Genomic DNA, 16,557 nt, shown 5'->3' with positions numbered 1-16,557 from the left:
TTTCTCAGCCTCATCCCAAGCAGATAAACACTCACACATTAACCCACCACCAAGCAACAGTCTTTACTTCCTAAGTCCACATCCTTTCTGAGCCTCAACATCAATCCTACACTTTTCCCCCCAACATAGGAATAGTGGGGAGGTGTCTCTAAAATTCTGAACCCCCTCCGAGATTTCACGGGTCCCATCTCTGACAATCAATCTTCACCTTCTATTCCTCGATGCTATTTCTATCTGCATGCAAGACCATACGCAACTCTAGTTATCACTGTCCCTTTGGCCTCAGACTTTTTCATTCCTTTCTCATCGTCTCTGCTTCTCAGCCTTGAAAAAACCAGAAGTGGTGCTGTGGCTCAAGTGGTAGAATGCTAGCCTTGAGCAAAAGAAGCTCAGGGACAGTGCCCAGGACCCAAGCCCTGAGTTCAAGCTCCAAGACTGACGCACACAGACACACACACACCAATCTTTACGTGCCTCTTAGGTAAAGGGGACATCCACTCTCAAGTTCACCTTCAAGGAAGTAGAGAGAGGGAGGGAGGGAAGGAGGCAGGAAGAGAGGTCAAGAGCGAGATTTTTCATTAATCCTTTAGGATCCAACAACTACAGGAAGCGTTTCTTAGAATAGGTGTCCCACTCTCCAAGCCACACAGTGCATTCCTCTAATGCAATGACCCGTAGCCTTGTCTGTCTCCCACGAACCATTAACGCTGCAGGCTCTACAAGGGAAGTGGGTGTATCCTTAGCACCTAGCCCAGGCCGTGGCACAAAAGTGATCTTTAAACGTCCGCTCAATGGGTGAATGGGGAAATTCTGGCCCACAAGTATTCATTCATGCATCGGTCCTTTCATTCGTTGACCCAAACTTTACAGAGCATGCATTAGGTACCACGTCGTAGAATGCAGGGCTACATAACGAAACGATTCCTATCCGAAAAGAAGTCCAAGCCCTTAGGCTAGGAAAGCAGCCCTGCTTCCGGGTCTGCGTGCCCACCGCCCGCGCCCGGCTGAGGGTCCTCTCCCACCACGCCCCTCCGACGCCGCGGCCGCCCGCCGTCCTGCCGTCCCACCCCGGGACTCCCAGACCACGGCCTCAAAAGCCTCACACTCCCGCCTTTCTTCCACCCTAGAGGCGGCGGCCAGCCTTCGACCCCAGGCCCGCCGCAGGCAGGGTCCCCGGGGCAGGAGAACCGCAGCTTCCCCGCACCGCGCACCCGCCTCCCAGGCAGCACGCTCTACCCGCTCTGGGCCCCCTGCGGTCCCTCCTGGGAGCCCCCTCCTCCAAGGCCTCCCGTCGCCTCTCTTCACTTTCAAGTGGAGTCCCTCTTTTCTCCGTCTCCCAATCCCCCTTACCTCCTCCAGCTCCCGTTCCGCAGCAGCACCTCCTCCAACCTCCACCTCCACCACTGCCGCCATCTTGCCCGCTGACCCCCCCCCACTTGCCCAGTCCCCCCCCCTGTGCTAGCCAGCTGCTTCCGCCGCTCTGGCGATGCTAGCCAATCGGTAGTGCGGAGGCCGGCCTGGGGGCGGAGCTTCGAGGCAGGCGGAGACCTGTCAGGGACCAAGAGACCCTCCACTTGCTACTCGTTTACGGATTAAAGAGGGACGTTTGTCTTGCGTTTCCAAACCTCAGCAGGGAATGGAAAATGAGACATTGTGCTTTTATCACTGTGAGTGTAAGTATTTCGCCAATTGTGCCGTTTGAAAAGCGAAAAGGCAAGAGTCCCTAAACGGGCAACTTTCGCGACGCTCCCTCACGTGGACTGCCGGGAGTGAAGCGTGTGAACTAAGAACTACATTTCCCATGCTTCTTTGGGTCTGAACCGGAAGCTTAATCACGCTCTCCACGGGAGAACAGCTGTGAGAGAAATCTATACACAAAAACCCACCACGTGTATTTTTTTTCTTTTTTTTCTGCGTGTGGCTCCCTCTCTGTTGCCTTGATGACAGTTGTTTTTTTTTTTCAGACGCGGATTCTTTAAGCCCCAGAACGAATTTCTGAGCTTCGGGAGACAGTGGAACTTGGGGTCAGAAGGCGGAGTTCACGGTGCGGAATTGGCGGGAGAATGAATTTGTGATCCCCGGTCTGAAGCTGCGGTGACTTCCTAAGATTCGCTGTCGCAGGTGAGTGGTGTTGAGTAGACCTTAGGGAGGGGTGGGTGGTGACCACTAAGAAAGCAGGTCTTCAGCTGCTCCGGAGCTCCGCGGCCAACAAACGAGGCCTTTTGCCACACGTTCCTATACTCCCCTGTACTACATCCTGCGACTCCCAGCTCCCGCCCGGCTTCATAACTGACTTTTTACACACTGTTTTATGCACATCTGAAAGTGACTCTTTGCACTCATCACGGCCCCGTGGCCGGATCTCTGGGGAATTGGACTGGAATGACCTGTGGACCCAAAGAATCTTCATCCTTCCCAGTAGCTGAGAATATAAGCTGATGCTACCACACCTGCCTCGTGTTAGCTTTTTAAAGATTAAATAAGCCGGGCCCTAGTGGCTCACACCTACAATCCTAGCTACTCAGGAGGCTGAGATCTGAGGATTATGGTTCAAAGCTAGCCCGCCCAGGAGACTCTTGTCTCCAAATAACCACCAAAGTGTTCGCTTGAGTGGAAAAAGCTCAGGGACAGCACCCAGGCCAGAATTCAAGCCTCAGGACATGTGTGGAGCCGGGGGGGGGGGGGGGGATTAAATAAATGGTGCTGGAAATGTGGGTTAGTGGTAGAGTGCTTGACTAGCAAGAGTGAAGTCCTGGGTTAGAGTCCTCAGTGCCATATAAACAGAAAAAGCCGGAAGGGAAGGGGCTCTGTGGCTCAAGTGGAAGAGTACTAACCTTGAACAAGAAGCTCAGGGACAGTGCCCAGGACCTGAGTTCAAGCCCCAGGACTGGTCAAGGAAAAAAAAAAAAGATTAAATAAAAGAAACAATGATAATTATGTAAAACACCTTTGGGCTTCTGTGGGTCATGCCTGTAATCTTAGCTACTCAGGAGGCTTAGAACTGGAGATCTTGGTTTGAAGCCAGCTGGAGCAGAAAAGTCTGAGATGGAAGTGGAGATGTAGGGCTGGGAATGTGGCTCAGTGGTAGAGTGCTTGCCTAGCATGCATGAAGCCCTGGGTTCAATTCCTCAATACCACATAAACAGAAAAGGCTTGAAGTGGTGTTTTGGCTCAAGTAGCAGAGTGCTAAGCCCTTAGCAAAAGAAGGGACAGCACCTAGGCTCTGAGTTCAAGTCCCAGGATTGGTAGGGGAGAAATAAAGAACTATGAAAGTAGAGATGTGGCTCAAGCTAAGCAAGAGCCTGAGGCCCTGAGTTCAAGCCCTAGAATGGGCAAAAAAGAAGTAAAAAGAAGAAAAGGAAAGAGAAGTCCAAAAGACTTTTTAATTAGCAAGCAAAAAAAAAACAAACCAAAAAACCTGAACATGAGCAAACAAACTGAGTGAGCTTGCAGCCCTGAGTTCAAGCCCTAGTATCAGTGTGTATGTGTGCGCGTGAGCGTGTGCGTGTACACACACACACACATAGTAGTGATAGGAAATGCAGCAGGAAATATAGAAATCTACATTGAACAGGCTTTGAGAGACCAAACTCAATATTTAAGCACCTACCAAATAGCAAGAAGTTCTAATATATCAGATAGTTTTGGGATATTTCTTTTTTTTTCTTAATTTTTTTGTTGGTCATGGGGAGGAACTCTGGGCCTGGGCACTGTACCTGAGTTCTTCAGCTCAAGGCTAGTGCTCTACCACTTGAGTCACAGTGTCACTTCCAGTTTTCTGAGTGGTTTATTGGAGATAATAGCCTCATGGACTTTCCTGCCTGGGCTGGCTTTGAACTGTGCTCCTCAGATCTCAGCCTCCTGAGTAGCTAGGGTTACAGGTGCGAGCCACCAGTGCTTGGCTTGGATATTTCTGATAGAAGAGTAACTTAATGAAAAACAGCTTCGTGGGGCTGGGAAGGTGGCTCAGTGGTAGAGCGCTTGCCTTGCATGCCTGAGGCCCTGGGTTTGATTCCTCAGCACCACATAAGCAAAAAGAAAAAAAGTCGGAAGTGGTGCTGTGGCTCAAGTGGTAGAGCGCCAGCCTTGAGCTGAAGAGCTGAGGGACAGCACCCAGGCCCAGAGTTCAGGCCCCACGACTGGACCCAAAAGAAAAGAAAAACAACTTTGTGAAGATTCTTTAAGCAAAAAGAGAGTCAGAGCATGTATTTCTGTGTACTAGGTTCTAGGACAAAGCTGAATGACTTAAGGCAGCTTGCTCTCAGGAGTTAATCTATGTGTAAACCCAATGGTAATATATTACTGTATTATTGTGTACTTGCTGCCCCTATGGCCTTGAGATGGCATTCCGATTGTTACACATTTGTTGGAGTCTCATTAGGTGATTGGGATTTGCTCCCTGCCCATCTCTCCTTCCAAGCCCATGGTGGTTCATCAGACTTAACTGCTAAAAATGACTCCTGTCATCAGAGTTTCTTCTTTTTCCTCTTCTTCAGGAGTAACTTGAGAATTCTTGTTCTACTGGAGGCTGTGAAGACCAAAACATGGAGCCAAAGTGGTAACCGAAGAGATTTTGAAAGGAAGCATTTTGATTTGTACTTGGGACAGCTAGTAGGCCTGCCATGGCTCCTGTAAAGATCAGCCATATAGTATCATTTTCCTCTCAGGTATGTTAGTCATCAGGCATGATTTGTTTCCTTGACTGGAAGGAATAAATAGACTTGCCTATAGTTTGGAGGAAGCTGGTAAAGCCCTAGGCTTAGATTCTGCACCAGAGTCCCCAGAAGAGCATTTTAGCCACACTCATTGAGAGCAGACTGGGACACTCAAAGTCAACCTTAATCTATAAGGCTAAATTATGACCACCATCAATTGTGATCTAAGCCTTCTTCCTAAAAGTTCTATAATTCCAGTATACTGCTAGATCCCAGATCCTGGACCCAGGACTGTTCCAATGTGGGGATTCTTAGGACTTCTCACTTTTCCTCTGCCTTCATTACTCTCTTTTTCCCGTCTCCTGTCTCAATCTTTGTCAGAGGTGCCATTGATAATTGGGGGCTAAGTCCGCACTTTGCAGCAATACCATTTGCATTGTGGCATAGTTAGCCTCCCTGCCCCGAAGACCCTAATGAGAATATATTGCTTCCTAGTCACCATGGAAGCCAAAAACCTCCCCGTACATTTCAGAAAGACCCTTCCATCTTTGGGAGCTATTAACCTCTAGTCTCAGTGAAATAAAATAAAAAGTATACATATCATCCTTACCTGCATGAGCATCTTGAGCAGTTTTTTTCATATACTTTTTAGCCTACTAAAACATACATTGTCTTCTAACATCCACAGTATCTATCTCCATGCCTGTGGATTTCTGTCTAGTCCCTTTACATCATGTTAAGATGCTTCAAAAACTTGAAGAATCAAAAAATGGTTAGAACGAATCTCTTATTAATGGGCCTCATTTTATTTTGTTTCCCTTGGGCTCAGTAAGGTTCCTGATTTCCTCCTCTGCTGTCTTGATTTAGGATCCCAAGTATCCTGTGGAGAACTTATTAAACCCAGACATCCAGAAGGGACCATGGCTTAGCTGTCCTCAGGACAAGAGTGGGCAACTGAAAGCAGAGCTCCAGCTGGAGAGAGCAGTGCCTATTAGCTACATTGATGTTGGTGAGTGAGCTCTCTGTGGCCCAGGAACCTCTGAGAGAAGATGCATGAGTGATACCTCTAAATACTCCCATCAGATGTCTCAAGTCATTCTGGCTATTCAGAATAAGACCTGCCAAAGTGTGAAGGAGAATTGTGACCCTTATGGCAGGTCTGATGTTAGATCACTCCAAAGTCTCTAATCATGTAGAATATAGTCAGAATAGTTTAAATATAATGTAGAATAATACTTTCTGAATTAGTGTACCTGCCTTGGTTTGATCTGTGTGATCTGAATAAAGCCTTAGGTCATTGCCATGATAAATATCAACAAGTACAGTCAGTATATCCTGGAAATATTAGTGTGGAGGATGCTGGAAGGGTGAAGTGTCCATAGGAGTTTATGGATTGAGGAGGTTGATCTTGGACTTTTCTGAAGTAGAGAACTATTAAAAATAGGACTACTGGTCCCAGCTTTGTAGGACAGAAAGATGGTGGCCTCTTACTTATCAGGGCCTAAAGCTAGAAAAGCAGTGAGCCTCTTCAGACTGGGAGAGGTGTCAGGCTGGGAAGACCTTGAAGAACCTGCACATCATTTGTTGGACTGGGGTCTTAGTGTGTCTCAGTTGCTGGCTCTCTGTGTGTCTCCACATGTTGCTGGACCTTCTTGACCTCCAACTAGCTCGAGAGTAGAGGATTGTCATCCACAAGTTCCCTGGTCTACTTGTCATCCCAACACCCTTACCTTCTGTCTGCCATTTCCCCAGGTAACTGTGGCTGTGCGTTCCTACAGATTGATGTGGGCCGTTCTTCGTGGTCCCTGGACAGACCTTTTGTCACCCTGCTCCCTGCAACCATGCTAATGTCCCTTGCTGATTCAAAGCAGGGGAAGAACCGTTCAGGGGTCCGGATGTTTAAAGATGGTAAAGAGGGCAAAAGCAGAAAAGGAAGATGTTCCCCAGAAAGAGGATGCAGAATAGAGAAGGCTATAAATGCTACTAGGTTAGCCTGTGTGGGCCATAGTTACATCTATTAGGGAAATAGGGTAGTTGGTAAGTGGTATGCCTGAGTGTGAGTTCTGTGTGATGAGCATGTGTGATAGCTGGATATACCTATGAACGACAGGTTATATTTACCTATACTTTCTGATTTTGTGACACCTGATACAGAACACATACTTGATTACTATTTGGTTGGGTAGGATAGGTTGGTCTGGTTTGGTTTTGGTTTTTGTGGTATTATGTTGAACTTAGGGTTTTTAGCTTTGTAGGCAAGTGCTCTATTGCTTAAGCCATGCTTCCAATCCTATTTTGGCTCTTGTTATTTTTGAGATAGGGTCTCACTTTTTGCCTTGGCTCATCTAGATTGCAGTCTCCTATTTATACTACCCATGTAACTGGCATGACAGTTGCACACAACCACACCCACCAATTGATTGAGATGGGGTTGTCCCTCTAATTTTTTGCACCCCTGCAGATTTCTACCACTTGAGTAGATCAGATTATAGATGTGAATCACCGATGCCTGGCTTAGTTTTTATTTTGGCTTTTGAGATAGAGTCTCAATATGCAGCCCAGGCTGGGTTAGCCCAGGATGGCTTGAAATTTACAGCCCTTCTGCCTCAGCCTCCCAAGTGCTGGAATTATAGGCATACACCACCACAGCCAGTCACTATTACATTTTTATTTGTATAAATGCGTGTGAGTATAGGATAAATGTTTATATAAGTAATGGAATATGATGATTATATTTATCTAGCATATTGTATTTCCTGAGTTCTGTTTATGAAAATTTCTATGTGTTAACTGGGCACTGCAAAAGAAACATATCTGATTTCAGGACTCTAGAGATTTATAGTTTAGTAAGGCTTTTTTTAATGTTTCCATTGGAAGTTATAAAGGAAGAGTGATCCTTGGAGGGGGTTGGGTTGCATTAGGAACTGAAGGCATGAAGAGTTTGTGAGGTTGTTGGTTTTGTTTTTTTGTTATTTGAGATAGGTCTGGCCGGGATCTCGCTATAGTTAACCCACGCTGGCTGTGAACCCTTGGTCCTCCTCCTATTTCAGCCTGCCAAGTGCTGGCATTACAGGTGTGGGCCACTACATCCAGCCCTTTTTCTTTTGTCCTTGAGACGATTTCCTAGCTCCTGCCTCAGAAGAATCATGGGATCGACTTCGTCTCACTTGCTCCCAGCCCTTCACACGTCACCAATCCTTTGGCCTGGCCTTCCTGCGTGTGCGTTCCAATCTGGACTCCTTAGCTGACTCTGTCACGGATCCCTCGGCCTCGGGGAGCTCTGGACTGAGCCAGGTATGAACCATGTAGAACAAGGATTTTGTGTTTTCTTTTCTTTCTTTCTTTTTTTTTTTGGTCAGTGGTGGGACTTGAACCCAGGGCTTGGGCATGTTTCTGAGCTCTTTTGCTCAAGGCTAGCACTCTACCACTTTGAGCTACAGCTCTACTTCTGGTTTTCTGGTATTGGAGATAAGAGTCTCAAGGACTTTCCTGCCTGGGTTGACTATGAACTGGGATCCTCAGATCTCAGCCTTCTGAGTAGCTAGGATTACAAGCATGAGGTACTGGCACCCAGTTAAGGATTTTGTGTTTTCTTTCAGGTAGGAATGAACTCTTCTCTTTCCCTCTTTAACAGAGGGAAGATGCAAGTGAATGAGCCTTGAATGTTGGGTTGCATTCAGGACCATTTATTCTTTCACCATTATGTTCTTTTTGAGATCCAGTGTAACCTCATATTCAGACATTATTTCTGGCTCTTGAGAGAACTATGCTTTCATCAGACTTCCTTTTCAGCACCAGAAAGCCCAAGGTTCCATTCAAGTCCTGCTGTCCCATCTGCCTTGCAAAACCATTTATATCTTTAAATCTGTGCTAGAGCATCAAATTAATTCTCAGTGTTCAATGCTCATTGTTCTTCAGAGGGATGTGTGAGTTTCTATCCGCTCCCACCTTTTGGGGGTGAGGGAGCACACATGCCCCCCCACACACACACACATTGTAGGTTTATAGTTGTATGTGAACAAAATTGCTCACAAAATAATACTGGAAATTTAAATTGATAAATAATATTTAGAAAGAAATAGTAAGTTTTTTAGTCCCAAAGTAAAGCTAGGTGCTAGTGGCTCATGCCTATAATACTGGCTGCAATCCTGTAATCAGGAGGCTGAGATGTGAGGATCACGGTTCAAAGCCAGCCAAGGCAAGAAAGCCCATGAAATTCTTATCTGCAAGTAACAACTGAAAACCGGCAGTAGAGCTGTGGCTTATAGTGGTAGACTACTAGCCTTGACCAAAAAAGCTCAGGGACAGTGCCAAGGCCATGAGTTCAAGCCCCATGACCAACACCAACAAAAAATGTCCCAAAGTAGTTTTTTTTGTTTTTTATTTTTGTCGGTCATGGGGCCTGAACTCTGGGCCTGGGCACTGTCCCTGCACTCTTCAGCCCAAGGCTAGTGCTCTACCACTTGAGCCACAGTGCCACTTCCAGCTTTTTCTGCTTATGTGGTGCTGAGCAATCAAATCCAGGGCCTCTACCTCTGAGCCACCTTCCTAGCCCCCAAAGTAGTTTAAAGTAGAAGTATTTGTTTACATTAATGATACAGGACTGGGATGTAGCTTAGTTGTAGAAAACTTGCCTGGCATATGTGAAGCCCTGGATTCAATCCCTAGAGCTTGAGTTTTTTTACCTGCAAGAATGGGTATATGTACACATTTAAAATATATAGAAAAATAAAATATATAGAAAGATATTTTCAACCACCAGAAAACCGGAAATGGCACTGAGGTTCAAGAGATAGAGCACTCACCTTGAACTGAAGAGCTTAGGGACAGCCCCCTGGCCCAGAGTTCAAGCGCCATGAGAAAGAAAGAGAGAAAGAAAGCAAGGAAGGAAGGAAGGACAGGCAGGCAGGCAGGCAGGCAAAAAGAAAGATACTTGCAAAAGTTAGCACATAACAGACTCAAATGTTTGTATCAGTACCTATCGTCCAGTTTTCCAAATAATATGGATTCTTTTATCCTTAGGGTCTTTCAGGATAATGGCAAAACCCTTAGCATTTGGGACTTAAAGGCACAAAATCACAGAACCTGAGATCTTGGAGCTAGAGGAGAACTCAAAGAGAGCATGTACAGTAAATGTGTAATGTGCAAGTTATGGCATGTAATACATAAACTGAGTTCCTAGGTGGCAGTGTGCCCTAGTGGTGAATCTTGATATTCTACATTTCTCTATCTCTCTCTTTTTTTTTCCCACCTCAGGGCTCCTGTGATTCTCAGGAGACTGGTCCAAGCCCCTGGCTGGCTCATCCTTCTATCCAGAGAACATTCTTCCCAGATCCCCAGACGTAAGTAGCAGTGGAGATCTACCACCCACTTCACAGATCTTTCTCATAGAGAAGAAAGGCTACCATATTACAGGCACCTAAAGCTAGCCTTTGGTTTTTCCAATCAGTCACATACTGTAGGCCTCACTCTGTCTGTAATCAAATCCATGTTGGATGGTATTGACTTGGGTAACCAAATGGAGCCTGTGTTCTAGGCATGACCACATACTCTGTTTCTCTGCAGGAACACCAAGCAAATTTCAGAACTTAAAGATATCCTACAGCAACTGCAGCCAGGGGCTCTGGGGCGTTCAGCTCGCATGGTGCTTTCAGCAGCTCGCAAAGCTCCTCCAGTCAGTATGACAAACCCCAAGAACAACCACACAGAACCAGGTCCCAGCCATGCAGAAAGTGAAGGTGAGGTCCCATGATTTCTTCCTTACTGTGTCCTGCAACGTCCTTCCTCCCTGCATCCACCAGTGCTAAACAAGGATGGCTTATCCTAGCTTCATGTGTGAGAAAAGTCACCTGTTAGTGAGGAAGAGAGAGCAAATGGTATATAGTAATTGAAAGAGCACTGGTCCAAGAATCAGGATCCTTATCATTATTGGCCCTAATTTCTTCTTCCTTAGAGTGAAGGGATTAAACCAATTATCTAGTCCTCTTACAGTATACAAATTCCCTCCTCATTTCACAAAAAACAGTGAAGTAAGGGTGGTAGGACTGAAGTTTATTAGAGGAATAAGGAAGGAAAATTATATAGTTTTATCATAAAGAAAAGGCTAAATTTGGGAGCTGGGAAGGGTGGTACACACTTGTCATCCAAACACTCTGGGAACTAAGCAGTTCAAGGCCAATCTGGCTATACATAACAAGACCTTGTCTCAAAAAAAAGAAAAAAAAAAGAAAGAAGGGGAAAGGAAAGAAAAAGAAAAAGCATTTGGTGGCTCTGTTTTACATTAGACATTGCTAAGCACTCCTACCAATTTTACCTATTCAATGTTCACAACACATTTATGAAATGCTTACTATTGATATCATCGAATTTGAGGTTTAGAAGTATAGGAGTAGTTGGGCGCTGGTGGCTCACACCTGTAATCCTAGCTACTCAGGAGGTTGAGATCTGAGGATTGCCATTCAAAGCCAGCCTGGGCAGGAAAGTCCGTGAAACTCTTATCTCCAATAAACCACCAGAAAACCGGAAGTGGTGCTGTAGCTCAAGTGGTAGAGCACTTGCCTTGAGCTGAAGAGGTGAGGGACAGCACTCAGGCCCAGAGTTTAAGCCCCAGGACCGACCAAAAAAAAACAAGAAGGATAGTAGTGTAGCAAAGTACTGTGTTCAAATCCCAGGGTTTTTGTGTTGTTGTTTTATTTTCAGGCCAGGGGTTTGGGGGAGAAACAAACCGAGAGAGAATTAATCAAAGAGAGTAGAAATATTTTTAAAGCCTTACATGCTTTATATACATGCGTAGCATGTAAAGGCTTTTGGGGGGCTGGGAAGGTGGCTTAGTGGTAGAGTGCTTGCCTTGCATACACGAGGCCCTGGGTTCGATTCCTCAGCACCACATAAGCAGAAAAAGCCGGAAGTGGTGCTGTGGCTCAAGTGGTAGAGTGCTAGCCTTGAGCTGAAGAGCTGAGGGACAGTGCCCAGGTTCAGGTGCCATGACCAACCGAAAAAAAAAAGGGGGTGCTTTTTGTTAAGGAGGAAGATTTAATGACCATTTCTAACACAGAGCCCAGAACAAACAGAAAAAAAGAACAAAATTCAGTGAGTGATCTGGCCAGGAGGAAGAGAAAGAAAGTACAGGACCAAAGGTAAGTAGATTATGGGGAAGACCCGGATCACCTCTCTGAACCACACTTTTTCAGCTGTCTATCTTTCCCTGCTCTTGCTCTAGTTAGGTGTTAGGTCAGGGAGAACGCTGGTTTCTGAGTCTCTTTTTTTTTTTTGCCAGTCCTGGAGCTTGAACTCAGGGCCTGGGCACTGTCCTTGAGCCTCTCTGTGCTCAAGACTAGCACTCTACCACTTGAGCCACAGAGCCACTTCCGGCTTTTTCTGTTTATGTGGTACTGAGGATTTAAACCCAGGGCTTCATGCATACGAGACAAGCATTCTACCACTAAGCTACATTCTCAGCCCACAGTCTAGGATTTTCAATGAGAATAGCATGGCAAAAGATACTTAAGTGAATCCTACCCACAGGAAAGGTAAACCAAAGACAGGAGACTATAGGAAAGAATAAAGCCTGCTAGATGAGTAGATTATCAGAGAAGAAGCAGGAAAGAAGCAAGTATTATAGTAACAACAAAATAACAGAAATTATGATATACTTTTCAATATTAACATTGAATGCTAATGTCTTTACTCTCTGGTCAAAAACATAGAATAGCAACAGGGATTAAAAAGCAGGACCCAAGCATTTGTTGCCTACAAGTAACAAATTTGGCACCAGTGCCTCATGTGTATAATCCTAGGGAGGCTCAGACCTGAGAATTATGGTTTGGAGCTAGTCCAAGCAGGCAAATCTATAACTTTTTTTTTTTTTTTTTTGTCGGTTGTGGGGCTTGAACTCTGGACCTAGGCGCTGTCCCTCAGCTCGTCAGCTCAAGGCTGGCACTCTACCACTTGAGCCACAGCGCCACTTCCGGTTTTCGGGTGGTTTATTGGAGATAAGAGTCTCACAGACTTTCCTGCCTAGGCTGGCTTTGAACCGCAATCCTAAATCTCAGCCTTAATAGCTAGGATTACAGGTGTGAGCCACCGGTGCCCAGCTTCCATAAATAACACTCTTACTTCCAAATAACCAGCAAAAAGCCAGAAAGGAAGCATTGCTCATGGAGTATAATGGTAGCCATGAGCAAAAAGCCAGTCAAGATGGCTTGAAGCCCCTGTACCAGCAAAAAAAATTCATCTGACAAAGACAAGTATAAGCTTAGGACATGGGGTGAAAAGATGGAAAAATTACTCCAAATAGATCATTTTTAAAGACATAAAGCTAAAACACTAGTGGAATTAAACTAGAACTCAACAGCAAAGCATACTACAGAAAATACTCAAACATGCCAGGTGTCTGTGGTTCATGCCTATGATCCTAGCAACTCAAGATCCTAAGATTTGAGGATCACAGTTAAAAGCCAGCCTAGGTTGTAAGACTTTTATCTCCAATTGACTACCAGAAATCCAGAAATGAAACTGTGGCTCAAAGGGATAGAACACTAGCCTTTAGCACAAAAGTTCAAGGACAGCACCAAGCCCTGACTTCAAGCCCCAGGACCAGCACAAAAAGAACAAGAAAATATTTAAACACACGGAGACTGGCCAAAACACTAGAGTGATTAGAGGGTCACTGAAAAAATAGGGAAACCAAAAAGTTCCTGGCATCACCAGACCCTTTGGGATACAGAAAAGGAAGTAGTAAGCAAGAAATTTATAGTTCTGAGTGCCTACATCAGAAAAACAGATGCGGGACTGGGAAGGTGGCTCAGTGATAAAGTGCTTGCCTTGCATGCATGAGGCCCTCAGCACCACATAAATGGAAAAAGCCAGAAGTGGCGCTGTGGCTCAAGAGGTAGAGTGCTAGCCTTGAACCGAAGAGCTGAGGGACAGCGCCCAGGCCCAGGGTTCAAGCCTCACGACAAAAAACAAACAAAAAATCAGATACTGGGTATCAGTGACTCACATCGGTAATCTTAGCTACTGAAGAGGCTGAGATCTGAGGATCACAGTTCAAAGCCAGTCCAGAAAGGTAAGTCCATAACAGTTATATCTGGTTAACATTGGAATTGGCACTGTGGCTCAAGTGCTAGAGCACTAACCTTAAGTGAAGAAGTACTAGCACCAAAAAGAAAAAAAGAAGAAAAAGAAAAGATGCTATTGTAAGAATACTTTAAAAAGCAAAATAGAGGGGCTCACGCTTGTAGTTCTAACTACTTAGGAGGCTGAAATCTAAGGATCTCTGTTCAAAGCCAGCTCAGGCAGGGAAGTCCATGCGACTCTTTTATCTTCAATGAGCTACTCTGAGAAAGCTGGAAGTGCTGCTGTGGCTAAAGTGCTACACTACTACTAGCCTTGAGTGAAAAAGCTAAAGGATGGCACCAGGCCCAGAGTTCAAGCCCCAGTACTGGCAAAAAAAAAAAAAAAAGGCCAAGGTTGCTATTCCGGCATAAACTATACTACTTCTTTTTGTCCTAATTCTAGGCACCTTCAGTCCTGTGGCCTCTTGATGACTTCTCGTTCCAGGACTTGAACACAGGGCCTCACATTTGCATAGCTCTCTCTCATGCTCTACCACTTGAGACATGCTTCTAACCATGCTATTGGAGCATTGGAGATGGAGTCTCACAGCCTTTTCTGCCTTGATTGCCTCTGAATTCTGATCTTCCAGGTCTCAGACTCCTATTAAACTAGGATTACAGGCATGAGCCACCAGTACCTAGTTAATAGCTGATATTTACCTGTTTTTCTCATAGATCTCTGTCCAACTCAAACTCTCAGCCAAGCAAGAGGAGAACAACAAGGGCAAGGCAAAAAGAGCACCCACCCCACGCCCAAAAGAGCAGTGTCCCAAGTCATGGACAGTGCCCCATTTGTGCAGGTAAGCCTGGGGATGGTGGTTCCTTACAAGGCTTTCCTTGAGGGGCATATAGATTTAGGGGTACTGTGAAGACAACTTTAGACCCCTGGCCTCGTCATCTCCAAAGTCCCTACATAAGTAACTGTGTTGTACTCAGATAGAATTGAAGACAAATCTCTCTGGAGTATCTGTTCCCACTGTGTCAGCTAAGCTGGGGAAGGGACAAGCAGGAAAGCCAACATAAGTCCTTGTTGAGAGATCCTGGAATTTCCCTCACAAGTTCCCCCCATGTCCAAACCAAATTCTGCTCGTTCTTTAAGTCTCGGTTCAGATGTATTTGTTGGTGGAGTACACACCTTCTACACAGTATAGGTGGCTCACACCTATAATGCTAGCTACTCAGGAGGCCAAAATCTGAAGATGACAGTTCAAAGCCAGTCCAGGCAGGAAAGTTTGTGGAGACCTTTATTTCCAATTAACCAGCCAAAGGCCATAAGTGGAGGTGTGGCTTACATGGTAGAGTGTTAGCCTTGAGCAAAAAAGCTAAGGGACAGCACTCCAGCTCTTAAGTTCAAGCCTCAGTACCAACACATAAAAATACTAATAAATCATGGGGGGGAAGGGGGAGGCTGGGAAGGGATGGGAAGGGTAAACAAAAGGAGGAGGCTGCAATGCGTGGTAAGAAATGTACGCATTATCCTGCCCATGTAATTGTAACCCCTCTGTACAGTATCTTCACAAATAAAATAAAATAAAAATAAAAAAATAGAAAAAAAATACTAATAAATCAAAAATAAATATACTTCTTTTTGTTATTGTTGTTGGTCATGGGACCTGAACTCTGGGCCTGGGTGCTGTCCCTCAGCTCTTCGGCTCAGAGCTAGCCTCCTTCCATTTGAGCCACAGCGCCACTTCTGGCTTTTTCTGCTTATGTGGTGCTGAGGAATTGAACCCAGGGCCTCATGAATGCAAGCACGCTACCACTGAGCCATCTTCCCAGCCCTAAAATAAATATACTTCTTTGCCAAACCTTCTCTGATCTTCCCAAGTAATCTCTCCCAAGTCAGCTCCTGTGCCATTCTCAGATTCCTTCGGACTCAGCGTGTCTCAGTTCTGCCTATATCCATGTTCTGTATGCTCCCAGCTCCCTTTTCCCACTAGACTCTTCCATGAGGACCTCCCTATCCCTCAGCTCCTGGCAGACTGCCAGGCACACAGCAAATACTTAGGAAATGTTTGATGGTATGCGATCGTGTCTCAGGTGTAAAACAGCCAAGGAAATTTCCTGCAAGGGCAGCTGCATGTGGGCAGCAGATGCTGTCCTCACATGTCCTGGGGTGGCAGGCCCAATACTGTTCACCTCTTTCTCTCCCCCTTAGGCTCCTTCAGCATGGAGATTCTTCCTCAGCACGCCGCCACATGTGGAGAGACCTCCCTGCCTTGGCCAGCTTCTCCTTCCTCTTCACCCTCTTCATCCCCATCTGTACAGTGGGTATCCTCCCCAGAGAGTTCACCACGCACTTCCTGGGTCCAGTGCCCTCTCTGCCACTTGCAGTTCTCAGCAGGAGAGATTGAAGAACATGCCAGCACATGTGGGGACCTTCTCTGGACATGAGCCAATGTGATCCTAGGGCTTTGCCTCACCACCCCCAGTGACAAAGACGGGAGTAGATTTCTTCATGGCCCAAGGCTATTGATGCCACGCTTCGTATTCCCTCAAGACTGCCTGTTTGCAGGCATCTCTGCATTCCCAATTCCCAGTTGTCAAGACTTTATCACCATGGCACCCAGTTCTCCTGAAGACAGCTCTGTCCTTTTCCCCACTTGGAACTTCTGGAGTAGAACTGATGATCTGTCTAGTACCTCGAGACACTATCTGGAACATATTTCCTGAGTGAATGATACACATTCTTACACTCATTTTTCTAAAGGAAAACTGAGGCTCATTCAAAAGAAAAATACTAACTGGATACTGGTTACTTGTGTTTATAATCCTAGCTACTCAGA

General features: G+C 45.7%; 2 protein-coding genes across 3 annotated transcripts in view; one reads left to right on the top strand and one right to left on the bottom strand.

The window, feature by feature from the left end:
• Window positions 1-1,445, bottom strand: part of Rnf121 (ring finger protein 121) — a 63,638-nt gene extending 62,193 nt beyond the window's left edge. The window contains exon 1 of one of the 2 annotated variants that reach the window (XM_013014178.1): window positions 1,351-1,445. In XM_013014178.1, coding sequence (XP_012869632.1) covers window positions 1,351-1,413 — 63 coding nt within the window. In that variant the 5' untranslated portion in view covers window positions 1,414-1,445. The remainder of the gene's footprint in view (window positions 1-1,350) is intronic. The other variant, XM_013014179.1, reaches the window with a different exon arrangement.
• Window positions 1,446-1,768: 323 nt separating this feature from the next.
• On the top strand, window positions 1,769-16,513 carry LOC105984098 (short transient receptor potential channel 2-like). The gene is made up of 11 exons (XM_013014174.1): window positions 1,769-1,857; window positions 1,965-2,121; window positions 4,497-4,667; window positions 5,523-5,664; window positions 6,408-6,563; window positions 7,771-7,949; window positions 9,912-9,997; window positions 10,221-10,393; window positions 11,710-11,791; window positions 14,447-14,571; window positions 15,930-16,513. The coding sequence occupies exons 3-11, from the start codon at window positions 4,623-4,625 to the stop codon at window positions 16,163-16,165; spliced, it is 1,224 nt and encodes a 407-aa protein (XP_012869628.1). The 5' UTR covers window positions 1,769-1,857; window positions 1,965-2,121; window positions 4,497-4,622; the 3' UTR covers window positions 16,166-16,513.
• The last annotated feature ends 44 nt before the right edge of the window (window positions 16,514-16,557 follow it).

The sequence above is a fragment of the Dipodomys ordii genome, unplaced genomic scaffold (assembly GCF_000151885.1).
Source record: "Dipodomys ordii isolate 6190 unplaced genomic scaffold, Dord_2.0 Scaffold22, whole genome shotgun sequence".
In the NCBI taxonomy this organism is placed as follows: domain Eukaryota; kingdom Metazoa; phylum Chordata; class Mammalia; order Rodentia; family Heteromyidae; genus Dipodomys; species Dipodomys ordii.
This window is presented reverse-complemented; position numbering and strand designations above follow the sequence as displayed.